Source organism: Ruditapes philippinarum, unplaced genomic scaffold (assembly GCF_026571515.1).
Source record: "Ruditapes philippinarum isolate M1 unplaced genomic scaffold, ASM2657151v2 ctg1904_1_1_1_1, whole genome shotgun sequence".
Classification (NCBI taxonomy): Eukaryota; Metazoa; Mollusca; class Bivalvia; order Venerida; family Veneridae; genus Ruditapes; species Ruditapes philippinarum.
The window spans coordinates 130476-152122 of record NW_026866098.1 but is presented as its reverse complement, the minus strand read 5'-3'; the positions used below and the strand labels follow the sequence as shown (position 1 = coordinate 152122).

Here is a 21647-nt window from a genome sequence, read left to right as displayed (position 1 = left end):
ACACATGTATAGCTCTACATTATGACTAGATAATAGAAGGTGTATTTCCTTCACTTAAGTTACTTTGTTTACTTTAAAAGCAGAAATTTCTTTAAGCTTTTCCTGTCTTATTGAAAGAACATTAACCTAACAGTTTAAGTAAAACAAAATAAAGACATATGACCGTCTGGTTAAATCTCTACATTACACTGGTTGAAAATTTTCTTTATTGGACTCTATGTATATCTACTACTACTAATTAGATATTATATGAAAAAGTCTTAGCCAGATTAAACTATTTTGTCCAGGTGAGAGGAAATTTTGATGAAACTTTTACCAATGAGAGCTGTCATAAGACAATTTTCTGGAGTTGTTGAAACATAAATGTTAAAAAAATTCTAATTCCTTCCACATTGATTTTGTAATGGAAGAGTCTTTCTAAAACGTTTTATCAAAATTTTGAATGAAATACTGTTATCTAATAGCTTTAACTACTACAAGCTAATGTATATTGAATAAATTACTTAATTCAAATTTACATGGAGTTGCAAATGTTAAAAAATCTTAATGTTTACTCAGATTGTCCACAATCATATTTATGAAATTGATAAACATATTTAAGTATACAAAATGTAAATATTGTAACAACCTTAATACAAACTAAGTTACTAACATATTGTTTATAAATGAGGAGATTACATTTTTTTCTCCCTAATGCTAAACTACATTTCTGTAACATATACTTTATATACATATATATATCACAAAACAAATAAACAAAAATAATGGTTAGCCACAATATTCTGGATGTTACAAACTTGTGAACATATTTCTAAAGTGTCACATCAAATTGATAAAACAACTGCCTGTCGTTATTACTTGAAAATTTACAAATTATTTGAAAACAGAATCTATTAAATGAGCGAAACTTTTTTTGGAAATACCATTATAAACATGTTAAAGAGCAGCTCACTGCTACAGTGTAAGTTAACATTGCTTAGTACTCTCAGTTAACAGTAATTGATAATGAAATAAATGCTATCTCAAGCTTTATGACAAAAATAATTACATGTACTGTAGAACAACCTAGAAAAAACTTAAATTAAGACATGGTGCAAAAAATAGTATCACAAAAAATAGTATCAATTGCATGAACTTTTATGACATCAATAAAACATCTGCACTAATTCAGTCAAACCTTACTGATTCATCTTAGTACAAACATAATTTCAAACATACTAGTCAGTTACAAACAAAACTGTAACACATATCCACTGCCATCTACTTTGACACAATATATTTCAATATTGTTTCATGTTTCAGCACCATTTTGATATTGATGTATGTCATACATATAGTGGATAATCTATATCACTAAATCTATCATCTCTCTCTTACTCTACACATAAGACACTAAAACAGGAATTGCACTTTCATATTTGCTGCATTTTGATTGGATAAAACAATGACAGCTGTACTGGTAAATGATTTGTTAATGTCTATGTACACTATGTACTAGGTGCAACTCTCAACTTTCATTTGTTTTAACTATTTGTTAGTGTTCCTTTTTGAGTATTAAGAGAGAAGTTTTTCGATCAGACCTTGAAATAGTTTAATGCTTTAATCACCTTGCTGCAAATTAGTTTCTAGTTTTGAAAACAAATATCAGATTAAGACATTTATGAGTGTCACTTTCAACTAATTTAAGAAGATTAAATAATTAGTAGTGATACTGACATTATAAGAGTGTGTACCTATCTGAACAGTAAACAAGTGCTAGTTGAGAGCTGTGGTTTTTTAATGGGTTATTACACATCTGTATACCCTGAGATCCTTGAACTTGAGAACAAATATTGAGGATTGTTCTGTACACATGATACAAGTCTAAAGGAAAAACAGTCTATCTGACAGCTCTTGACTTGGTTCCTTGTGAATGTTTTGACCAACAAGCTGAGCCAACTTGTGTGCATACTGAAATCAAACATGGGAATGTAGCTTAATATAAATAATTATTTTTTTCAAAGATTTAAATCCTACATTTTTAACAAGAATGCAAGGTATGAAATGTCTTCAGAAAACTTTCTGTTGGGTAGTTTTAAAGTCTGAGTACCTTAAAATTCTTTGAACTATTCACTGTCAATGTGGCCATACAATTATAATATGAGCTTTTATCATTTCTTCATTTTCTAGACTGCAATATTTCTCTGAAAATTTATGATTTGCAGTTGGGTTTTTTTTTTTTTTTGTAAATTCAGTATCAGCAAATATATACAGAATTATATAAAGCACTTACTTGACAAGGTGCTGGGACACGTACGGTTCCTGGCCAGTTATAGTACATATGTGTCATCTTGTAGGCCATACGCTGCATGTGATCCGGCTTCATACCGGAGTCATCACTGACAACAATATAGTGGGTGGGGGATACTGTACCCTGACGTACATGCTGTGATACCAGGAAGAAATCATACCTGTAAACAATCAATTAACTAATTAAATATTGTATATATTCTAGGGCCGGGAATTATATTCGAATATTCGAAACACTACCGAATATTCGAACATTGAAAAACGAATATGAATAGTCAAAAAAAAAAAGTTTTTTTTTTTGTTATTACTTTCAAATTTCAATTGAGATCGTAAATTAAACCATTGACCTTTACTTGACCAGGTGTTCACATGTTTGTATGGCGCGTGTCAACGATTATCGCCAATTAACTGTGAAAACTTTGGGGTCTAGTTGATCAAAAGGGCACCCGTTTCACTGTTTGCAATTTACCTGTTTAACAGTTTATAATGTAATTCTTTCCGATTTTAATAATCTTACTTATTGTTTTCTGTGCTATAATCTTTCAAAATTATCAATAATTGTCTTAAATTTTGTGAAGACGAAAAAATCGACACGCATTAATCAGTATGGTAAGTGTCTATATTCCATCAGAATATATTTATTCCGTAGAAATTAGACTCCGTGTGATATTTACTGCGTTATAGCTAAATGTATCTGCAGAATATTTTAAACCTTATCTAAAATTATAAATAGATAAAAAAATATTTTATACAAGATAAGTTTCAATATAATTATGTGTTATTGGGGCTAAGAGGCTACGGAGATTCATATTACTGTCAATTAAATCACATGAGTTACCTCCCATTAATAAGACAAATGATCAGAAGTCAGATTAACTGAACCAAAGGCAATCAAATTATGAATTTATTTCAAAAGTAAACATATTTGTCAATTTACAATATATAAAATAAAAAACTTTTACGAAGTTATAAATGTATTTTTAATCGTCGATTATTCCAAGCATATTAAAGTAGTATAGTATTCCACGCAAATCAATTTCGGATACGTGTACGTCAAAGAGAAATATTGGAACAAATGTTGTAAAAACGAATATTCGAATATGGAAAACGAATATTCGAACATGAAATTCCTTATTCGTTCCCAGCCCTAATATATTATAACAACCAAATAATGCATAAATGTTTATATCAAATTATAAATAAATTCTTCAGGAAGTTTCTTAATCTGACATACACCAATATAATTCTCACAAAAGAACTCAAAAAGTAATGGGCTTTTGAAAGTGTCCCACATTCATGTGTGAAGTTTATGGAGGTTAATGATATATAAAAGTGTTTGCCAGAACCTTGACCAAGCATTATACAAACATCAGTGTAAGTAAGATAGTCCTATTATTTTCAAAGCAGTTAAGCAAATAACAGTGAGTGTTCATTTTTTTTTGTTTTTCATAAGTAGCATCAATCTTTCCAATATCAAACAATATAAATAGCATTGTCTTTAGTTATTAACCATCAAGGAGGAGCAATGATTCACAAACAGTGGGTCAATCACTATACTGAAATTCTTCCTATTGAGTGAGATTGCAAAAAACATATCTCACCATCCGATAACATTTTTTCCCCTTGTTTTAAATCATTACAGAAATACTTACCAGTCCCTCCTAGTGATGGTGTGATCTGCCACTGTTCCTGATGGGGGATTCTCCATCTGTCGTCCTTTCTGTTAATAAAAATTTCAAGACATTTATCAAAGCTATAGATGTAAAATGTCAAACAATAAATTCCACAACTTTGTAAGTCTCAAATCTTAACAGGATGACCCTGACTACAATACTTGCACTAACATTTCAAAATAATTTAATATAATAATGTTGAAAATATCGCAATAATTACATTTAGGAAAATCCTAGTGTTGATACGTTTCTGCACGACAACAAATGAGAGTTTGGGGGAGTATTCCCCAAAGCTAGAGAAGCATGTCCTCAGTTGACTAACTTCATAGTCAGCTACTGTGTTCAACTGTCCATCACCAACACCATCACGGAATACCAGAATCTTGTCAGGCAAACTGTGGTTCACCTACAAATAAAAAGATGTCTTTAAAAACTCATTCTCATCACAATGCCACAGCAGTCTATTTTTTTATCTAAAATCTTTAAAATAGGACAATTGATCAAAACTTTGTAGAATGATTTGTAAAGTTGTCAAATATTTTCAGTTACTGAAATCTATAACTCTTTACTGCTCCATAAATAAAATCTTTTATAATTACGACAATGAAAATGGCAGCAAATTACTAAACTTACTTCATGGAATTTAGTTAATGCAGACACTAGGCATATCTTGAGGCCATCAACAAGTTCCTGGCTGACTGGTTGTACTCGACATCGACTGAACCAGCGTGTACAGTTCCTGTTCATACTGGCAACAAACCCACAAATACTTTGTTTCTTCCCTGCTGAGTCATGGTATATATCAACTCCAATCACCATTATGCTTTTCTAAAATATATCAACAATGCATTTAGTCAGAATATATAACCAGGACTTCTATCACTACAGCTATGAGATACATCTTATACAACATTAGAGTAACAAGTAAAATAGACATATCTATAAGGATGAAAGTTTTTCTTAAAATTACTGCTAGTCTTTCAAAAATTTAAAATGTTTTTAACAAAATGACTTACAAATGGTATGGAAACACCCCAGAGTTCTCCTCCAAGTTTACAGTTTATTTGAAGGGCTATCTTCTGTACAACAGATCTGATCTTCTTCTGATCACCAATTGTCTTTCCAATGATCACCTGTATACAATTATATTTATGATTAAAAGATTCTTTCATCAAGCTAACCTTAAATAATAAATTTGTGAGATCATTGCATATGTGAAAATTCCTTGAAAACTAGAGTAACTAGAACTATCACTAAATGTGATTAATACCCCCACAAGACTGCTTCGGAAATGAGGATGTTACTAGTAACAGAATACCTTGTAAAAGAATTGAAATATAGAGTTATGGTTGTGGGCAATTAAAGATAGTTGTGGTTCTTATATGTTGCATTTCCTTTCAATGTGGTTGGCCATTGATGAAGTTTAATTGAATTACTCTGTAATAAGTCCAGAAAGACAAAGAAAAGGAACAAAGGGCAATGACTCTATAAATACTGGAGATAGAGTTATAGTTCTTGTGCACTGCACTTCCTCTTATTGTGCTTGACCATTGTATGAAGTTGTTTAGAATTCCAACCAGTACGTTTAAAGTTATGCTCCTGACAAGGAAAAGTATCAAAGGGCAGTAACTCTGTATTTTGTCAAAATGAAGTTATGGCTCTTGTGCACTGCACTTCCTTTTAATGTTCTTGACAATTGTATGAAGTTGTATTGAATTCCAAACAGTAGTTTTCAAGTTATGCTCTGGACAAGGAAAAGTAACAAAGGGCAATAACTCTGTAATTAGTCAAGATGGAGTTATGGTTCTTGTGCACTGCACTTTCTCTCAATGTGCTTGACCATTGTATGAAGTTATATTAAATTCCGACCATTAGTCTTCAAGTTATGGTCCGGACAAAAATGGCAATGGAAAAGTAACAAAGAGCAATAACTCTGTAATTACTTTAGATAGAGTTATGGTTCTTGTGCACTGCGCTTTCCGTTATTGTGTTTGACAATTTTATGAAGTTGTTTTGAATTCCAACCAGTAGTTTTCAAGTTATGCCCCGGACAAGGAAAAGTAACAAAGGGCAATAACTCTGTAATTAGTCAAGATAGAGTTATGGTTCTTATGCACTGCACTTCCTCTCAATGTGCTTGACCATTGTATGTAGTTATATTGAATTCCAACCATTAGTTTTCAAGTTATGCTCCGGACAAAAAAATCAATGGAAAAGTAACAAAGGGCAATTACTCTGTAATTACTTTAGATAGAGTTATGGTTCTTGTGCACTGCACTTCCCTTTATTGTGTTTGACAATTTTATGAAGTTGTTTTGAATTCCAACCAGTTGTTTTCAAATTATGCCCCGGACAAGGAAAAGTAACAAAGGGCAATAACTCTGTAATTAGTCAAGATAGAGTTATGGTTCTTGTGCACTGCACTTCCTCTCAATGTGCTTCACCTTTGTATGTAGTTATATTGAATTCAAACTATTAGTCTTCAAGTTATGGTCCGGACAAAAAAAAGCAATGGAAAAGCAACAAAGGGCAATAACTCTGTAATTACTTTAGATAGAGTTATGGTTCTTGTGCACTGCACTTCCCCTTATTGTGTTTGACAATTGTATGAAGTTGTTTTGAATTCCAACCAGTAGTTTTCAAGTTATGCCCCGGACAAGGAAAAGTAACAAAGGGCAATAACTCTGTAAGTAGTCAAGATAGAGTTATGGTTCTTGTGCACTGCACTTCCTCTCAATGTGCTTGACCATTGTATGTAGTTATATTGAATTCCAACCATTAGTTTTCAAGTTATGCTCCGGACAAGGAAAATGCAACGGACGTCTGGACCGACCGACCGCCCGACCAACCAACCGACCACCGGGTGACTCCTATATACCCCCCCAAACTTCGTTTTTGGGGGTATAAAAAGTTTGATCTGAAATAGCTTGATATTTTGTTTTAATTTTGGTTTTCATGCCACTTTTAACACAATTTTGGTCATATCTTCTAAACCAGATTCTTGGCTCACTAAACAATAATTATAAATTTCTAAGTATCATGATTTCTAAATCAATGGTGAGAGACATATGACCATTAGGATTCATGCCAGAGATTGTCACAGAGAAATTCTGCCTTGCCCTCAGTCACCCTGGGACAAATTTGATGATCTCTCTACTTACCTTAGTGGGCCAATGTAACATAATTGTTAACTCATTCTAAAATAAATTATCAGCTAACAACTCAAGGCACCAGTTATTGTATAGTAACTCAAGGCACCAGTTAATGTATAGTAACTCAAGGCACCAGTTATTGTATAGTAACTCAAGGCACCAGTTATTGTATAGTAACTCAAGGCACCAGTTAATGTATAGTATCTCAAGGCACCAGTTAATGTATAGTAACTCAAGGCACCAGTTATTGTATAGTAACTCAAGGCACCAGTTATTGTATAGTAACTCAAGGCACCAGTTATTGTATAGTAACTCAAGGCACCAGTTATTGTATAGTAACTCAAGGCACCAGTTATTGTATAGTAACTCAAGGCACCAGTTATTGTATAGTAACTCAAGGCACCAGTTATTGTAAAGTAACTCAAGGCACAAGTTAATGTATAGTAACTCAAGGCACCAGTTAATGTATAGTAACTCAAGGCACCAGTTATTGTATAGTAACTCAAGGCACCAGTTATTGTATAGTAACTCAAGGCACCAGTTATTGTATAGTAACTCAAGGCACCAGTTATTGTATAGTAACTCAAGGCACCAGTTATTGTATAGTAACTCAAGGCACCAGTTATTGTATAGTATACATATCGTGTCAGGTTTGCACTTAACTGTAACCAAATCTGTGCTGAAATGCAAGACTTCCAGATATAACATACCTGACTTGGAATAGGGTGGTCAACACAACATGTCTTTTTGATAGCAGAGTATCGGTCATCTCTGCTGGTAGGGCAAATTGCAACAACCAGTTGAAGCTGAAAATATCATATTTAATATTATTAAGTTGATAACTTTTCATGAAAAATGTTTGGTAATATTTTCTTGTATGAGAAAAGTCATCTAAAACAAGAGCTGTCAGAAGGACAGCGCGCTCGACTTTTTTAGTGCTTGCCTATAAAACAAAACTTTGACAGTTAAGGGCACACAAGACTTTAACTAGGAATTTCTAAGTACAAATCAAGAAACATTTTCACAGAGTTATCTTCTCTTGCTTACAGATAGGTCTCATGATGGCACATAAGAACTCCAACTTCCAAAGTAATATCTCAAATGGTTAAGTCAACAAGTGGACAAGAATGAAAATCTTAACTGAGTTTCTAAGTCAAAAAGGGCCATAATTCAAATAAAATCCTTAACAGAATTACCTTCTCCTGCCCATGTTTTGGGACCATGATGGTAAACAAGTATTCCAACTTTCAAATTAATATCTCAAACAGTTCAGTCAAAAAGTGGACTGGTACTAAAAACTTAACCAAGATTCTAAGTCGATAAAAGGCCTTAATTTTTAAAAACAAATCCTTGACAGAGTTACCTTCTCTTGCGTACAGATGGGGGTAATGATGTGAAATAGCATTAAAAGTTTCAAAGCAATATCTCAAAGGGTTAAGGCAATAAGTGGATTTTACCCATATTCAATGTATTTTCTAAGTCAAAAAGGGGCATAATTCTGTCAAAAACCTTGACAGAGTTATGTCCTCTTGTCTGTTGATGAAGGTCGTGATGGTAAACAAGTATGGTCAGTTTTCAAAGCAATACCTCCAATGGTTTTGAAATAAAGTGAGGTGGTACAAAAAACTTAACCAAGCTCAATACACTTTCTAAGTCAAAAAAGGGCCATAATTCTGTCAAAAACCTTGACAGAGTTATGTACTCTTGTCTGTAGATGGAGGTTATGATGGTGAACAAGTATGGTAAGTTTCAAAGCCATACTTGTAATACTTCTGAAATAAAGTGGGGTGGTACGAAAAACTTAACCAAGGTGTGACGCCAACGCCGACGCTAACGCCGACGCCGGGGCGAGTAGGATAGCTCCCCTTTTCATAGAAAAGTCGAGCTAAAAACCCAAGTTTTTTTCTCTAGATCCTCAGCATTGTTTAAATACTGACTTATTAAATTCATAAGAATGTTTTATACAAATGTTTAAAAAATGCAATATGTGTCTGCTGAAATTTTGTAAGATCTGACGATAAAATATGAAATGTTTAAAGACTTACTTTTGGATTGATATGTTCCCTGAGAGCTCGGATGTACGTCTCTACCCTATCATCTCGCAGTTCAAACCTTGTTGGTGGATTACATGCTATTCCCATCTGTGGACACAACTTTAACATCCAGCTGATGAAGTCATTAGCTTTACCCTGATCTCTTCTTGTATATAAGACAACCCAGTTCTGCAGTGCAACGGCTGTGATAACTTGTTGACGACCTGTAGCTTGACCCCAGTCAGCATTAGGTCCAGCTGGAACTTTACCTGAGCCAAACACTATTTCTTCTTGTGGCAACAAACGACCATCAAACTGTTATAATGACAACATGAAAATCTCATCTCTAATTCACAAGAAAATTAAATGCTTTGAATACAAGGTGAGCAAAATAAAAATAAATGTTTTCATATACATTGTAATTATAGAAAATGACAGACTTCTCTGAATTTGATTTCAGAAACAAATAATTGATATAAGTTACAAGATGACAAATTTGTACAAGGAAATTTATCAAGCTCAATTCACATTTTACTGATATGCTACTGACAGTGAATCTCATGTTTAAAACCTATAGAATACAGGGACCACATACCTGTAAGGTGTTAGTGTCCAGTTGAAGACCCCATTTATCAAGTTCTCCCCTTGCATCTGGACTATTGTTCACTGAGTCAATAAACTTCTTCATTGTCAATTTCCGTTGTTCTGGAGTAACTCTTGTATGACAAGCTAAATCCTAAATATAGATATTAAAAGTTTTTAAAATAGTAACCTATTTACAAAAGCTGTTATCAGAAAATTTCAGAATAATGGTCATGTAACACTTGACACAGATAATAAATAAATAAGTAAAGCAGGACACAAAATAGTCATTTGAAAATCTTGGTAGTCAGAAACAGATTTATAACTCTTTTCTTTTACATTGTTTCTATTTAATGATATCATTTCTATCTAATTTTATCAAAATCTGACCAATAGGTTAAACAAATTTAATTTTCAGATTTTTTGTATTAAGTCATCCCTGGTGACCTAAAATGTTAAAGCTTAAGACAACATATATGTTAGAAGAATAAGCTACCTTCATGACTCTGAAGTCCTGTCTTAAGGCATCAGTGAGACCAGACATGTAACACAACTCGGGTATCAAACAAATAACCTCGGGCTGTTTTCTTGGTTGCTGTAATACATGATGATCATAAGTAAACTAAGTCATGTGCTGTTATCAGATTAAGAGAGAAAATCATGAAGGAAGTCTCTTAGGAGAAATTTTACATAAAAGTTGTAATACACTTATAATTTCTTTTAAGTACTGCAACTTTTATTATGCTCAATAATAGAAAGTTTATTATGAAAATGATATGGACTATAATTTCTATAGTTCTTTCATGCAGCTTATGGACACAACTGGACATCACTCTCACTACGTCCATTATAAATACCTACCCCGCCCTGTTCCATTCTTTTCTTCGGTCGATGTAGCAGAAGAGGTTGTTCATGGTCATGGATTGTGAGGTTATAGTTTTTTCTGAAATATAGCAATTTGTTATTGAACATATCTTTATTGTTGAAAATTTTCTTTTTATAGTCAGAGCAACACTGTGTTTACAGGTTCACTAGTAGAGGATTACATCTGGTGGCTTCCTCTGCATTACTTTAGTCATATGTACAACCATCAACCTTCCATAACCTACCTTAATATGTCCTAACCATAATAGAATGCATGATCTCTCACCTGATAGAAACCCTTAGCATTTAAATACAATGGATTTGAAGTTAACTACCTTTTCAACTTTTCGACAAGGAGGCCATAATTCTTTATTTATAATAACATTATTATTTCTCTCTTTTTATTATTAAACTTATTTGATTTCCAATTCAGTAATCATATATTAAAATTCATTTGAAAGAGATAAATAAAAAATACATTGAAATGGAAATAAATGACAAACACTTACTTGTAGTACTCTAAGAATGACATTTCTCCACCGGAATGTGTGGAGAAAGTTTGCCTTGGTGTCTTATCCCACACAATGTCATCTACTCTGTATGTCTTGTTGTTGTAACGAGTGAGTACAACTGTACCAACCAACGTGCGTATCACCTCATCACGGAATCCCTGAGCATTCTTATTCACAATGTTAGTCCTGCAAGAAATAGAAAATTTAAGTAAATCAAAATCTCAAAATATAATTTCAACATCCAGTATGTCATTCAATTGATAATCTAAGAGAATGTCTTATTAAAAAATTTAAAGATGTAAGATGTTCATAACAGCAAGTGCCTTAATATTACAGCCACCAATAATTTTGTATTTAACCATATAATGTTTGATGTTATTAAGTAGCATTCAAAACAGGTCAGGACTGACAGAAACTTTCTGGCATTAACAAAAACATAGTTACTACTTGTACAAAAATATCACTCACTCTACTTAAGATCTGTTATAATTTTAAATTGCTTCTTAAGTAAAACATGCCATATGCAATGATTTGTATAAAATGACTGTGTTTGGTAAAAGATGTTGCACATTAAATTTGTCTTACATGACATCAAGGACAGTCTCTGTTCGTAGGACTCTATGTGAGGCATCAGCCAGTAACATGAGCCCACCTTCCTGCTCAGCTACTGCTGTAATATATCCTGGCCATACTTCCAACCTGTATATACAATACTTTATAGTAACAGCATAACAAACAAATAACTTCATAAAGGTAAGCATGATTTTAATTTCTTTATACCTGTAAGCATAAATAATATACTAAAATGTAATGAATGTGTTTTAAATCAAAGATTTCATTTCTGGTTACACCTGGTAACATAAATGCCTGTCATTTTGTTTACAAATTAAACGGGCAAATAAAAATTTGATACCTAATATAGGTAACATTTGATGGCATGGTATAATTTTGTTTATGTTGGTTTCATTCAACATTTAATGTGGATACAAGGTATGAGAGGATAAAGAAGAGTAATGAACTTACTTATGTTGTGGTACACTGGAAGGTGTATGAGGATTGTAGTAATATCTGCCAACCTGAACCATCTCTAATATAGTCATTATTCTGAAATACATTTACAAACACTTATCAGTTCTAGTATAGTCAATATTAAAATTTAGAACCTACAAAATGTCATAAGTATACCAAAGACTAAATTTATCAAAAAATATAACTTATTCTTCATGTCAGGTATATGAAACACAACAGCTAATGTTGAATCTAACTGAGCATACAGAAACATCTAAATTTGATTCTTTTAATCTAATTTCTTCAAATAACATACCTTCTAAAAACAATGTTGTAGAGCTGTTGGCAAGATTCTGGTTGGAGAACTTTTGTCAATTTTATCACAATTGTAATTTTGGCTTGATCTGTTGGACGTTCACTGTGCAGAACTGTTTCCTGTTGTAAAAAAACTGAATATCAGTCACAGAAAGATGTTTTATTTCCTTTAACACAGTAATCAGTATGCAGTAAACTGGAGTTTTTGCCACAGAGATAACATTATCATCATACAGAAAGAGGTAAATGTCACATCAATAGTTTACAAAATGGCACTTTCCATATTTTTATTTCTCATTAACTGGACTTTTAAGCAAAAAAGATACAAGTTGATAGATGGGAACACCTATACCAATAATGCGTTTTCAAGACATTAAAATACAACTCTGTAACTTGAAGACTGAAAAAAGTTATTACCTTGACCTTGACTTTTAAGTAGGTCAAACTCAATTACCCTTTTGTGATCTAAACACTATATAAATACCTTATTACCTAATGTCTCATGCCGAAATGTCACTCTTTTCTAAAATCTTTACATTAGAAAGTACAGAATCCCTAAAGAATGCCAAAAACGACAAACCTTGTCTCAGAATTTTTTCTTTCTTTTTTTCTTTCATTTAATAGTGGAGACAAACGAAAGTTCTGTCACATTTAAATAATGATATAAAAGCATGTTTGATGCTTATCACCTCAACAAAATAGGGCTAAGTGTGAAATAATTTGTCATAAAATTAGCAAAATGTAAATAAAGTAGTATTTTGACTTTCATACAAAATACCAAATTATTATTACTATACAAATTGCCAAAAATCAACAGAAGCAAAAATTGATTCAGGTAATTGGCAAATTAGTTATTTTTTGCCATAAAAATAAAGAGCTTTTGAGAAATGAAATTTAAAGCATTTTGGTGGAATATAATGGGCCTTGAAGGTAACGGTAAATACAGAAACCATTGGTTTAAATAAAATCTAAGTAACAGAATCAGTGTTTGCTTGCCATATCTTTCTTACTTATCTAAATATATACATAAATTAATATTACTCACCTATAAGGACACAGGAAACAAATCTTAGAAAATTATTAAGCTGTGATAATGATCTTCTTATATTAACTCACCTGCTGTTCCAATTTTATGGGCAAATATAGGATGGACCCATCAAATGCTTTGGTAAATCCAATTACATCTCTGTGTTCATTTATGAACCTTATACGCATCCCTTTACTGTCAATATTGGGTCGGAAATCTACATGATATTGGTAGACACCTTTGTTCTTACACTGTATTCTGATATAATTTGCAGACAGTCTCAATCTGAATATATAGCCACATAACAAGTTGTTAACATATATGCCACTTAAAACAACAATAATTCATTTTTGATTAATTCTCAAATTTTATCAAAGTAATTGAGCAACATAATAAGTCATTTTTCTCATAAACAATCTTGAATTAAAATAGAACCCATGAAATACTTTTTCTGAAAAATTATTCAGTATCTATACAAGCATAATAGAAGAGAGCTTATCAGATGAGCATAAGTGGTATAAAACTGTAAAACCGTCTGGATTTCCTTCTTTTTTTTTGTGGGGGGGGGGGGTGTTCAAGGGGCAAGCCTGCAATATTAATAAATATGAAATGCAAATTTCAGAAATAAAGAGACAAAAGTTTCATGCTTTTGAAAACTTAAAACTTACGGATCTCCAACTTCCCCAGAATTATGTACAACTGGTTTTCTGTCTAACGACATTCTAGCAAGACCACTGGTTGGCGGACCATGAGATTCTGTGCCTGCTACCTCATGCCTTGCTTGAGGAGATACATGCTGTTGAGTAACTGGAGAATGTTGAGTGGGTGGAGTTACTATCTTCCTTGGAGGACTGGGAGGATGTGGAGCTACTGTTGTCTCTGCATGCTGTGTCATGAATGCAGCTCCTCTAGCTGTTGTCTGGGGCAATGTCTGACCAGATCTTAAAATACAAATATTACATGTATATCATCATTTAAAGACAATTTTATCTATCTAACAAAATTCACAATACTGGAATAGTATGTCAGAAATAAGTTAATCATCATGAATACAAGTGTTATCACATGATGATAAATAGTTGGATAATTTGAACTGTATAAACAATTAGTACTTACGCTTTTAACAAAGCCTGCATAGAAGCTAATCCTCGTCCCATTGGTCTAGGAACAGCAGGGGCATCTCCACCTATAAAAATAATTACACGCTATCAATTATCTATCAGGTTGGTTTTTTTTTTAGATAGTTAATATTAAGAGGATATTTTTTCGTTTGAGTGAAATATGGAATATATTTTCACGAAACATGATAAAATGCCACATATTTTCACTCGCCGGTACGGCGAGTGAAAATATGTGGCATTTTATCATGTTGAGTGAAAATGTATACCATATTTCACGAAAAACGAAAAAATAACCTTTTTATTTAATTTCATTATCAAAGAAAATGGTAACGAATGCCCTTGCTTGCTACCAACTGCAATTTTACAGCGCGCAGTAATTTATGCGTAAGCACGCGCTGTTTGGCACTACATTGTGACGTCATGTAAACAACTCTTTAAACGTCTGTACAGCGTTAATTACTGAATTAACGATATTGGAGTTGCGATTAATTTTCTTTGTTAGACCATTTTCTATCATTCTAGATAGTTTTCAAAACAAAATTCAAGAAAAAGTTGTTTTGTTTTTATCAGATTTTTTCGAACAAAATGACGAAAGAAGTCCCTTGAAATTAATATAAGTTTTGACTCCGCCCGCTTTCATATTTATATCTCATATTTATTTTTAAAAAATATGAAATATATTTGACTAATATATCACCATATTTCATGGGTAAAATTAAATAAAATATAAATATCAGGAAAAGGCAACCTAAAACTAAAGTGTGTTAGTATTTAATAGTAAGTATTTAATAGTAATACATAGGCCCAAGTGTGTAGTGGAGCCAATGAAAACAATTAAGGCCTCCCTTTAATAAAATTAACTATAGCTACAGCAGGACAAGAGTATATCCCAATCTCTATAGGACCTCTATGACACAGAATATTATGTTATATTACTTAGTGGAATCCATCATTAGTTTTTAAAAAAAACATTTGACCCGAGTCCTGCACATGACACATGGTCTACATATGTAAGTCATATGTACCAATTGATTTTGAAAACCCACCATGCATGCAGAGTTATGAACCTGAATGTTGCAGTGTTTCAATACTAGAAATTTTTCTGCAAGTTCTGTAGAAAGATTTAAAGTCTTACATAATTATGGCCATAATGACTACATGTATGAAGGTCATGCACAACTCATAAACAAGAGGGCCATGATGGCCCTGAAGTCGCTCACCTGTATATAGGCCCCCGGAGCGGGGCCAGTTTAAACCCCAGGGCTTTTATTTGAACAAACTTGGTAGACACCCATTAGAAGATGTTTCATGCTAAACATCTAAGGTCTAGCTGGTCAAGTTTTTTCTTTACACATATAGTTAAAAACAATGACACAGTTGGGGCAGGGCCAGTTTTGACCCAAGGGCTTTTATTTGAACCATCTTTGTAGACACTTAATAGAAAATGTTTCATGCTTAATATCTAAACTCTAGCTATTCGGGTTTTTTAAAAGAAGATTTTTAAGTTTTTGCTATACACATATAAGGAAAATCAATGTCCCCCGGGGCGGGGCCAATTTTGACCCCAGGGCTTTTATTTGAACAAACTTTGTAGACACTCTCTAGAAGATGCTTCGTGCTTAATATCTAAACTAGCTATTTGAGTTTTTTCAAAAAGATTTTTTAAGTTTTTGTTATACACATATAAGGAAAATGAATGACCCCCAGGGCGGGTCCAATTTTGACCCCAGGGCTTTTATTTGAACAAACTTGGTAGACACTCACTAGAAGATGTTTCATGCTTAGTATCTAAACTCTAGCTATTTGGTTTTTTTCAAAGAAGATTTTTTAAGTTTTTGCTATACACATATAAGGAAAATCAATGACCCCCGGGGCGGGGCCAATTTTGACCCAAGGGCTCTTATTTGAACAAACTTGGAAGACATCCATTAGAACATGTTTCATGCTAAATATCTTAGCTCTAGCTCTTTGGGTCTTTAAAAGAAGATTTTTTAAGTTTTTACTATATGCATATAGGGAAAATCAATGACCCCCTGGGGCGGGGCCAATTTTGACCCCAGGGCTTTTATTTGAACAAACTTGGTAGACACCCATAAGAAGATGTTTCATGCTTAATATCTTAGCTTTAGCTCTTTGGGTTCTTTAAAAGAAGATTTTTTAAGTTTTTAATATATGCATAAAGGGGAAAATCAATGACCCCCTGGGGCGTGCCAATTTTGACCCCAGGGCTTTTATTTGAACAAACTTGGTAGACACTCACTAGAAGATGTTTCATGCCAAATATCTAAGCTCTAGCTCTTTGGGTTTTTTAGAAGAAGATATTTAAAGTTTTTTCTTTTGGTTGCCATGGCAACCAGAGTTTTGCATGGAATTAAATTCTTTGAACAATTTTCAAAGGTGACCACCAAAGGAACATTCCTTTGAAGTTTGGATTAAATTGGCTTAGTGGTTTATGAGGAGATGTCATTTAAATTAAAAGTTTACGGACGCCGGATGGACGCCGGACGAAAAGCGATCACAAAAGCTCACCCTGTCACTTTGTGACTAACTTTTATGGAAGTCTTTTAATTAGCTTATGAAAAGTTTTTTCCCTACAAGACACAGTTTACAAAGACCTTAGATAACAGATGAAATCAGCTTGAGCATCCAGTCTAGCTCAAAACCACAATTACTGGTGACAACTAGATTTTGTGTATCAACAGTAAAATATAACAAAAAGTTTCATGTATGAGATAGGTACCTGGTGAGTGCTGCTGGGAAGACTGGGTCTGACTCAAAACACTTGCAAGTAGAGCACCTCTACCCATCGGGGCTGGAGCAGATGTGGTTGCAGGAGTTCCTGATGACTGCTGTGTCTATTAAAAAGATATCATTTTTTGTTAATAAAAGCAAGGGCAATTTTTCACATTAAAAATAAAGAAGACAAAATTCAGATTTGTAAAATGTTAGAGATGAAAACCTCCAGATGAGCCAATTATTTTAATAAATAAAACCTTATGAAAAATGTACTGCGTATAATGAGTTAAAGAAAAGTAAAAAATATTCACAATCATGTTATATGTAATTAATGACATAATTTGTAGTATGTATCACCATATTTCTGCTGCCTGACTAATACATTTAAGGTTTATTTTTGCATATTCTAACTTACGTTTAGTATCTTTTCTTTGCAGATATTAAGTGCTGTTTGCAATATGTAAATTACTTTCTTTGTTCACTTCACAATATTCAACTTTTTAATCAATTCTAAAAATTGCCTTGAAAATTAAAATAAATCTGAAGGCATGCCGTTTTAAAAAGCTGATCAAGAATGTTCTCTTATCTATCCTATTAGCAGATCTGCTAAGTGTATAACCCGATGTAATTCAATTAAACCCAATTTATTTAAAAATATTCTAAATTCTTAACCTTTTACTCAAGATTAAACTATACAATTATACATACTTATGTGCAGTTCATCAATCTTATTCTTAGGAGGAAATTTTACCTTTTCAGTTGAATCTTGCCCATTATCACCAGGTTTTCTTGCTGGTTGACTAAGTGCTTGCAGTAAAGCTGCCCCTCGGCCACCACGTCCATAACCACCAGATGCCATCCTAATTAAACATAAATTACGTTAAGTTCTCTCAACAGAGCCAGAATCGAAATTAAAGAATATATTAACAGGTAGAACTGGTTACAAAATTACTTAAATAACCTAATCTTGGATTCAACCAAGACATCTTTTTTCATAAAAAAGGTCTGATTCTAGACCATTCTATTTGAAAGACCCTGGCTAAAATCATAATTTATAGGAGCTTTCCGCGCCATTGGTAGCACTTTATTTCATATTAAAGTAGTAAATACAAGTTCTTTTTATTTGTACAGTTTGCTGGAAATTATAAGAACAGTGGCATAGGGGACCATCCTATAGGCAAGGGGGAATCAGGGTCAGCTTGGTTGGTCCTTATACGTACTCGGCTCAAGTCAGCCTGGCCATTTTCCAACTCGGCACGGGTCAACTCAGCCACCATTTCAATTTTATATATTAATATATTGGTTTGTTTTATCACTCAATATTGTAGGAATAATTAATATATGGACTTAATCACTTATTCACAAACATGGAAAGATGTTTTCTTAAATTAATTTATTCATCCGCTATTATAACCAATCAATTACCATGTGTATGTTCAGCGAAGGGTACCGATTAAGTAGGTGATAATTATATTTGATGCAATCATTCAAATTTGATAAATGACCTCCTGCAACTAATTAAAAGCTTATGATAATAAACACATTTTTATTTCATATTTTATTGAAGATTACTTAACATACAAAATGCATCAAAGAAAATGCATTTGTAGTATATAAATTTTTAACGAATCTGCAAGAAAAATATAACGAATTTCTTCTAAATAGACTTAAACTTTGCAGAAGTACAATAATATAATAATAAACCAGATATCTTTTATTTTATCTTTGATAACATTTTTTTGGCCTTCACAACATGCAAGTAATAAAAAATGTTAATACGTTTAATGCTGTTTTTTTTATTGAGGGCTCAGTTGACCCGTGACGAGTTGGTAGGAAAAGAGTCAACTCGGCCCTATACCAACTCGGCACGGGTCAACTCGGCACGGGTCAACTCGGCCCACTTTACAAAAAGATATATTACGTATTAACTTTGCTTTGCATGTTGTTAAGGTAAATGAATAATAAGAAATATCTTATTATTATATAATTATACATTGTACTTCTCCCGAAATAAAGTATATTTAGATTTTTTTTTTATTTATTTGTCTTATATTTATAAACTCTCTCTGTCGAACTACGTAAATAACCGAGGTATATTGAGTGAAAAAGCAAGACTTGTTTCCCTTAGTTTCCCTTCGCTTGCAAAAGAATGCCAATTTAGCCGTGTTTAAATCGCTAGTTTGGGGAGAGTAAATGTCCGATTTTAAAATGTGTTACAGGCCTAGACATTAACTTTTGAATCAGGTTGTCCTGTCGGGCAAGTAGTTTTTAAAACTACTTGCCCTGACCTAAGACTTACTTGTCCTGACCTAAAAATGGTAAAAATGTATAAATCAGAAAAAATAAACAAGCTCATACATTAATACGTAGACACAAATATTTTTTGTATTTAGTAGTTTTTCTAAAACATCGGTTCATCTGTTTATTCAATGTGAATATACTACGGTCATGTACATTTGTTGATATAGGAAACGGAAGGAAAAATATGAGCATGCGCCGCGGTAAGGTAATTCCCCGTTCAATCATCAAGTCAACAGCCGTAAACGAGTCTTCCTTGACTAAGTTCATATTATGTTGTTATATTAGATTAAACAATAAATCATTTTAAATGCAAAAACTTTATTTAACAATTATATTTAAAGATCAATATGATTATTTACACATTTTCAATGATATCTTTACATGCAAACATCAAAATTTAAACAACAGCATAACCAGGGAATTACCTTGTACAAAATAAGATATAGTCTATTATTAGAACGGGGAATTACCTTACCGCGGCGCATGCTCATATTTTTGCTTCCGTTTCCTATATCAACAAATGTACATGACCGTAGTATATTCACATTATTGATAATGATTCATGGTGTATTTTTGTTTTAAAGATGTTTATAAATGAAAAGATGTTATTTCTATTCATTTTGTACATGCATTTTGTCAATGATGCTTTTTATTTTCACTTGCCCTGTCGGACAAGTGCTTTTCAAAATAACTTGCCCGGACCAAACTTTTAGTTGTCCCGGGCAGTCGGACAACCGTTAATGTCGAGCCCTGTGTTACACCAATTAAAAGCTGGTGATCTTAGCTTCCTCTCAGTATATATTTCAACAAATTGTTTGACACTGAAGGTATTTAAATTTACAGTTTAACCTACCACGAGTCAGAAATACAGTGAGATACGCAATCGGTTGGTTATCTTTACTCGCAATTCTACTGATAAGAAAAGCCTGTCTGCTGCTAGTTCTGAAACTGTCAATCCGTGTTTTGTAAATAATTACAACAATAACAATAAAAAGTGATAACACAACCCTAAATATTAATAATTAAAAAGTGGGCCGAGTTGACCCGTGCCGAGTTGGAATAGGGCCGAGCTGAATTGGGGGCGGAGTACGTTTTAGGGCCGAGCTGAACCGGATTCGAGTTGGTATAGGGCCGAGTTGACTTTCACCGGCAAGGGGAGGGTAGTCAGGGGGGATAGGGGTAGTCTCAATATTTCGACTGCAAAACTGCCCGATTTTATAATCCGATATTTCATAGATGTCTGTCATAAAGGGCGACCATCGTCTATATAATAAAGGGCACTAAAGCGCACAATTTGTTAGCTAGGGGAGGGGTAGAGAAAAATTCTTCGAAGCCTGCATAGGCTTTGCCTACTTTCATCCCATTTAATTAGTAAATAGTCCATGAAAAATGGGAAGGTCACATCTCTATAAAATACATTCAAACATAAACCTGTACCCTGTAGACTTACTATTTAATATGAGTATAATTTGCCAGTATCGGTATTTAACTTCTCGCCAATTTAGTTTTGCGTTTAATTTTATGGAACTTCTCAATCTACAGAACAGTTCTTATAATATTTGCAAAATTATACTGATAACAAACGCAAAAATTAATACAATTCAAGTTTCTGTTCAATTAAATGCATTTTATGTCTTAAAGAGCATATTTATTTTGTTTTTACTATTTACAAAATTTCCACCAAATTCCCGTACGAAACTGGAGCCTCGTTTTAATTTTAAAGTCCCCGGATGCTATACATGTGAGCGTTATAAGAACTTTTTAATGAAACGAAATTTTTACTATATTATTAATTTTTTATTTTCTTTACTATAAATAATTTCAACGTTTTAAAGCCGTTATTAGCGTTTTTTTTTTTTTTTTTAGAAATAAAAATACTAGCATTCACTTATCAATTGTTTCAATCCTCTTTTACCATAATTCAACCTCTTATGTGACAACAATTCGCCAATTCCTGATATTTTTTAATATATTTTTATAATATTCTATCCCATATATATATAAATTTAAATCAATTTTACAACAACACATCTA

The 21647-nt window shown here is 32.8% G+C and overlaps 1 protein-coding gene across 2 annotated transcripts; it reads right to left on the bottom strand.

Annotated features, from left to right (window-relative positions):
- Positions 1 to 1790: 1790 nt before the first annotated feature.
- LOC132731307 (piwi-like protein 1) lies at positions 1791 to 21352 on the bottom strand. Of its 2 annotated transcripts, none has more exons than XM_060717467.1 (21): positions 21277 to 21352; positions 18064 to 18172; positions 17317 to 17431; positions 14572 to 14641; positions 14124 to 14396; positions 13545 to 13740; positions 12430 to 12548; positions 12129 to 12209; positions 11691 to 11804; positions 11103 to 11291; positions 10591 to 10672; positions 10226 to 10324; positions 9743 to 9883; positions 9160 to 9462; positions 7825 to 7920; positions 4979 to 5095; positions 4596 to 4790; positions 4183 to 4368; positions 3942 to 4009; positions 2273 to 2450; positions 1791 to 1950 (listed from the first exon to the last, which is right to left on the bottom strand). In XM_060717467.1, exons 2-21 carry the CDS (start codon positions 18169 to 18171, stop codon positions 1864 to 1866), a joined length of 2817 nt encoding a protein of 938 aa, XP_060573450.1. In that variant the 5' UTR covers position 18172; positions 21277 to 21352; the 3' UTR covers positions 1791 to 1863. The 2 variants fall into 2 exon arrangements, with proteins under 2 accessions (XP_060573450.1, XP_060573449.1); XM_060717466.1 differs by having other exon boundaries at positions 21284 to 21335.
- Positions 21353 to 21647: the final 295 nt, after the last annotated feature.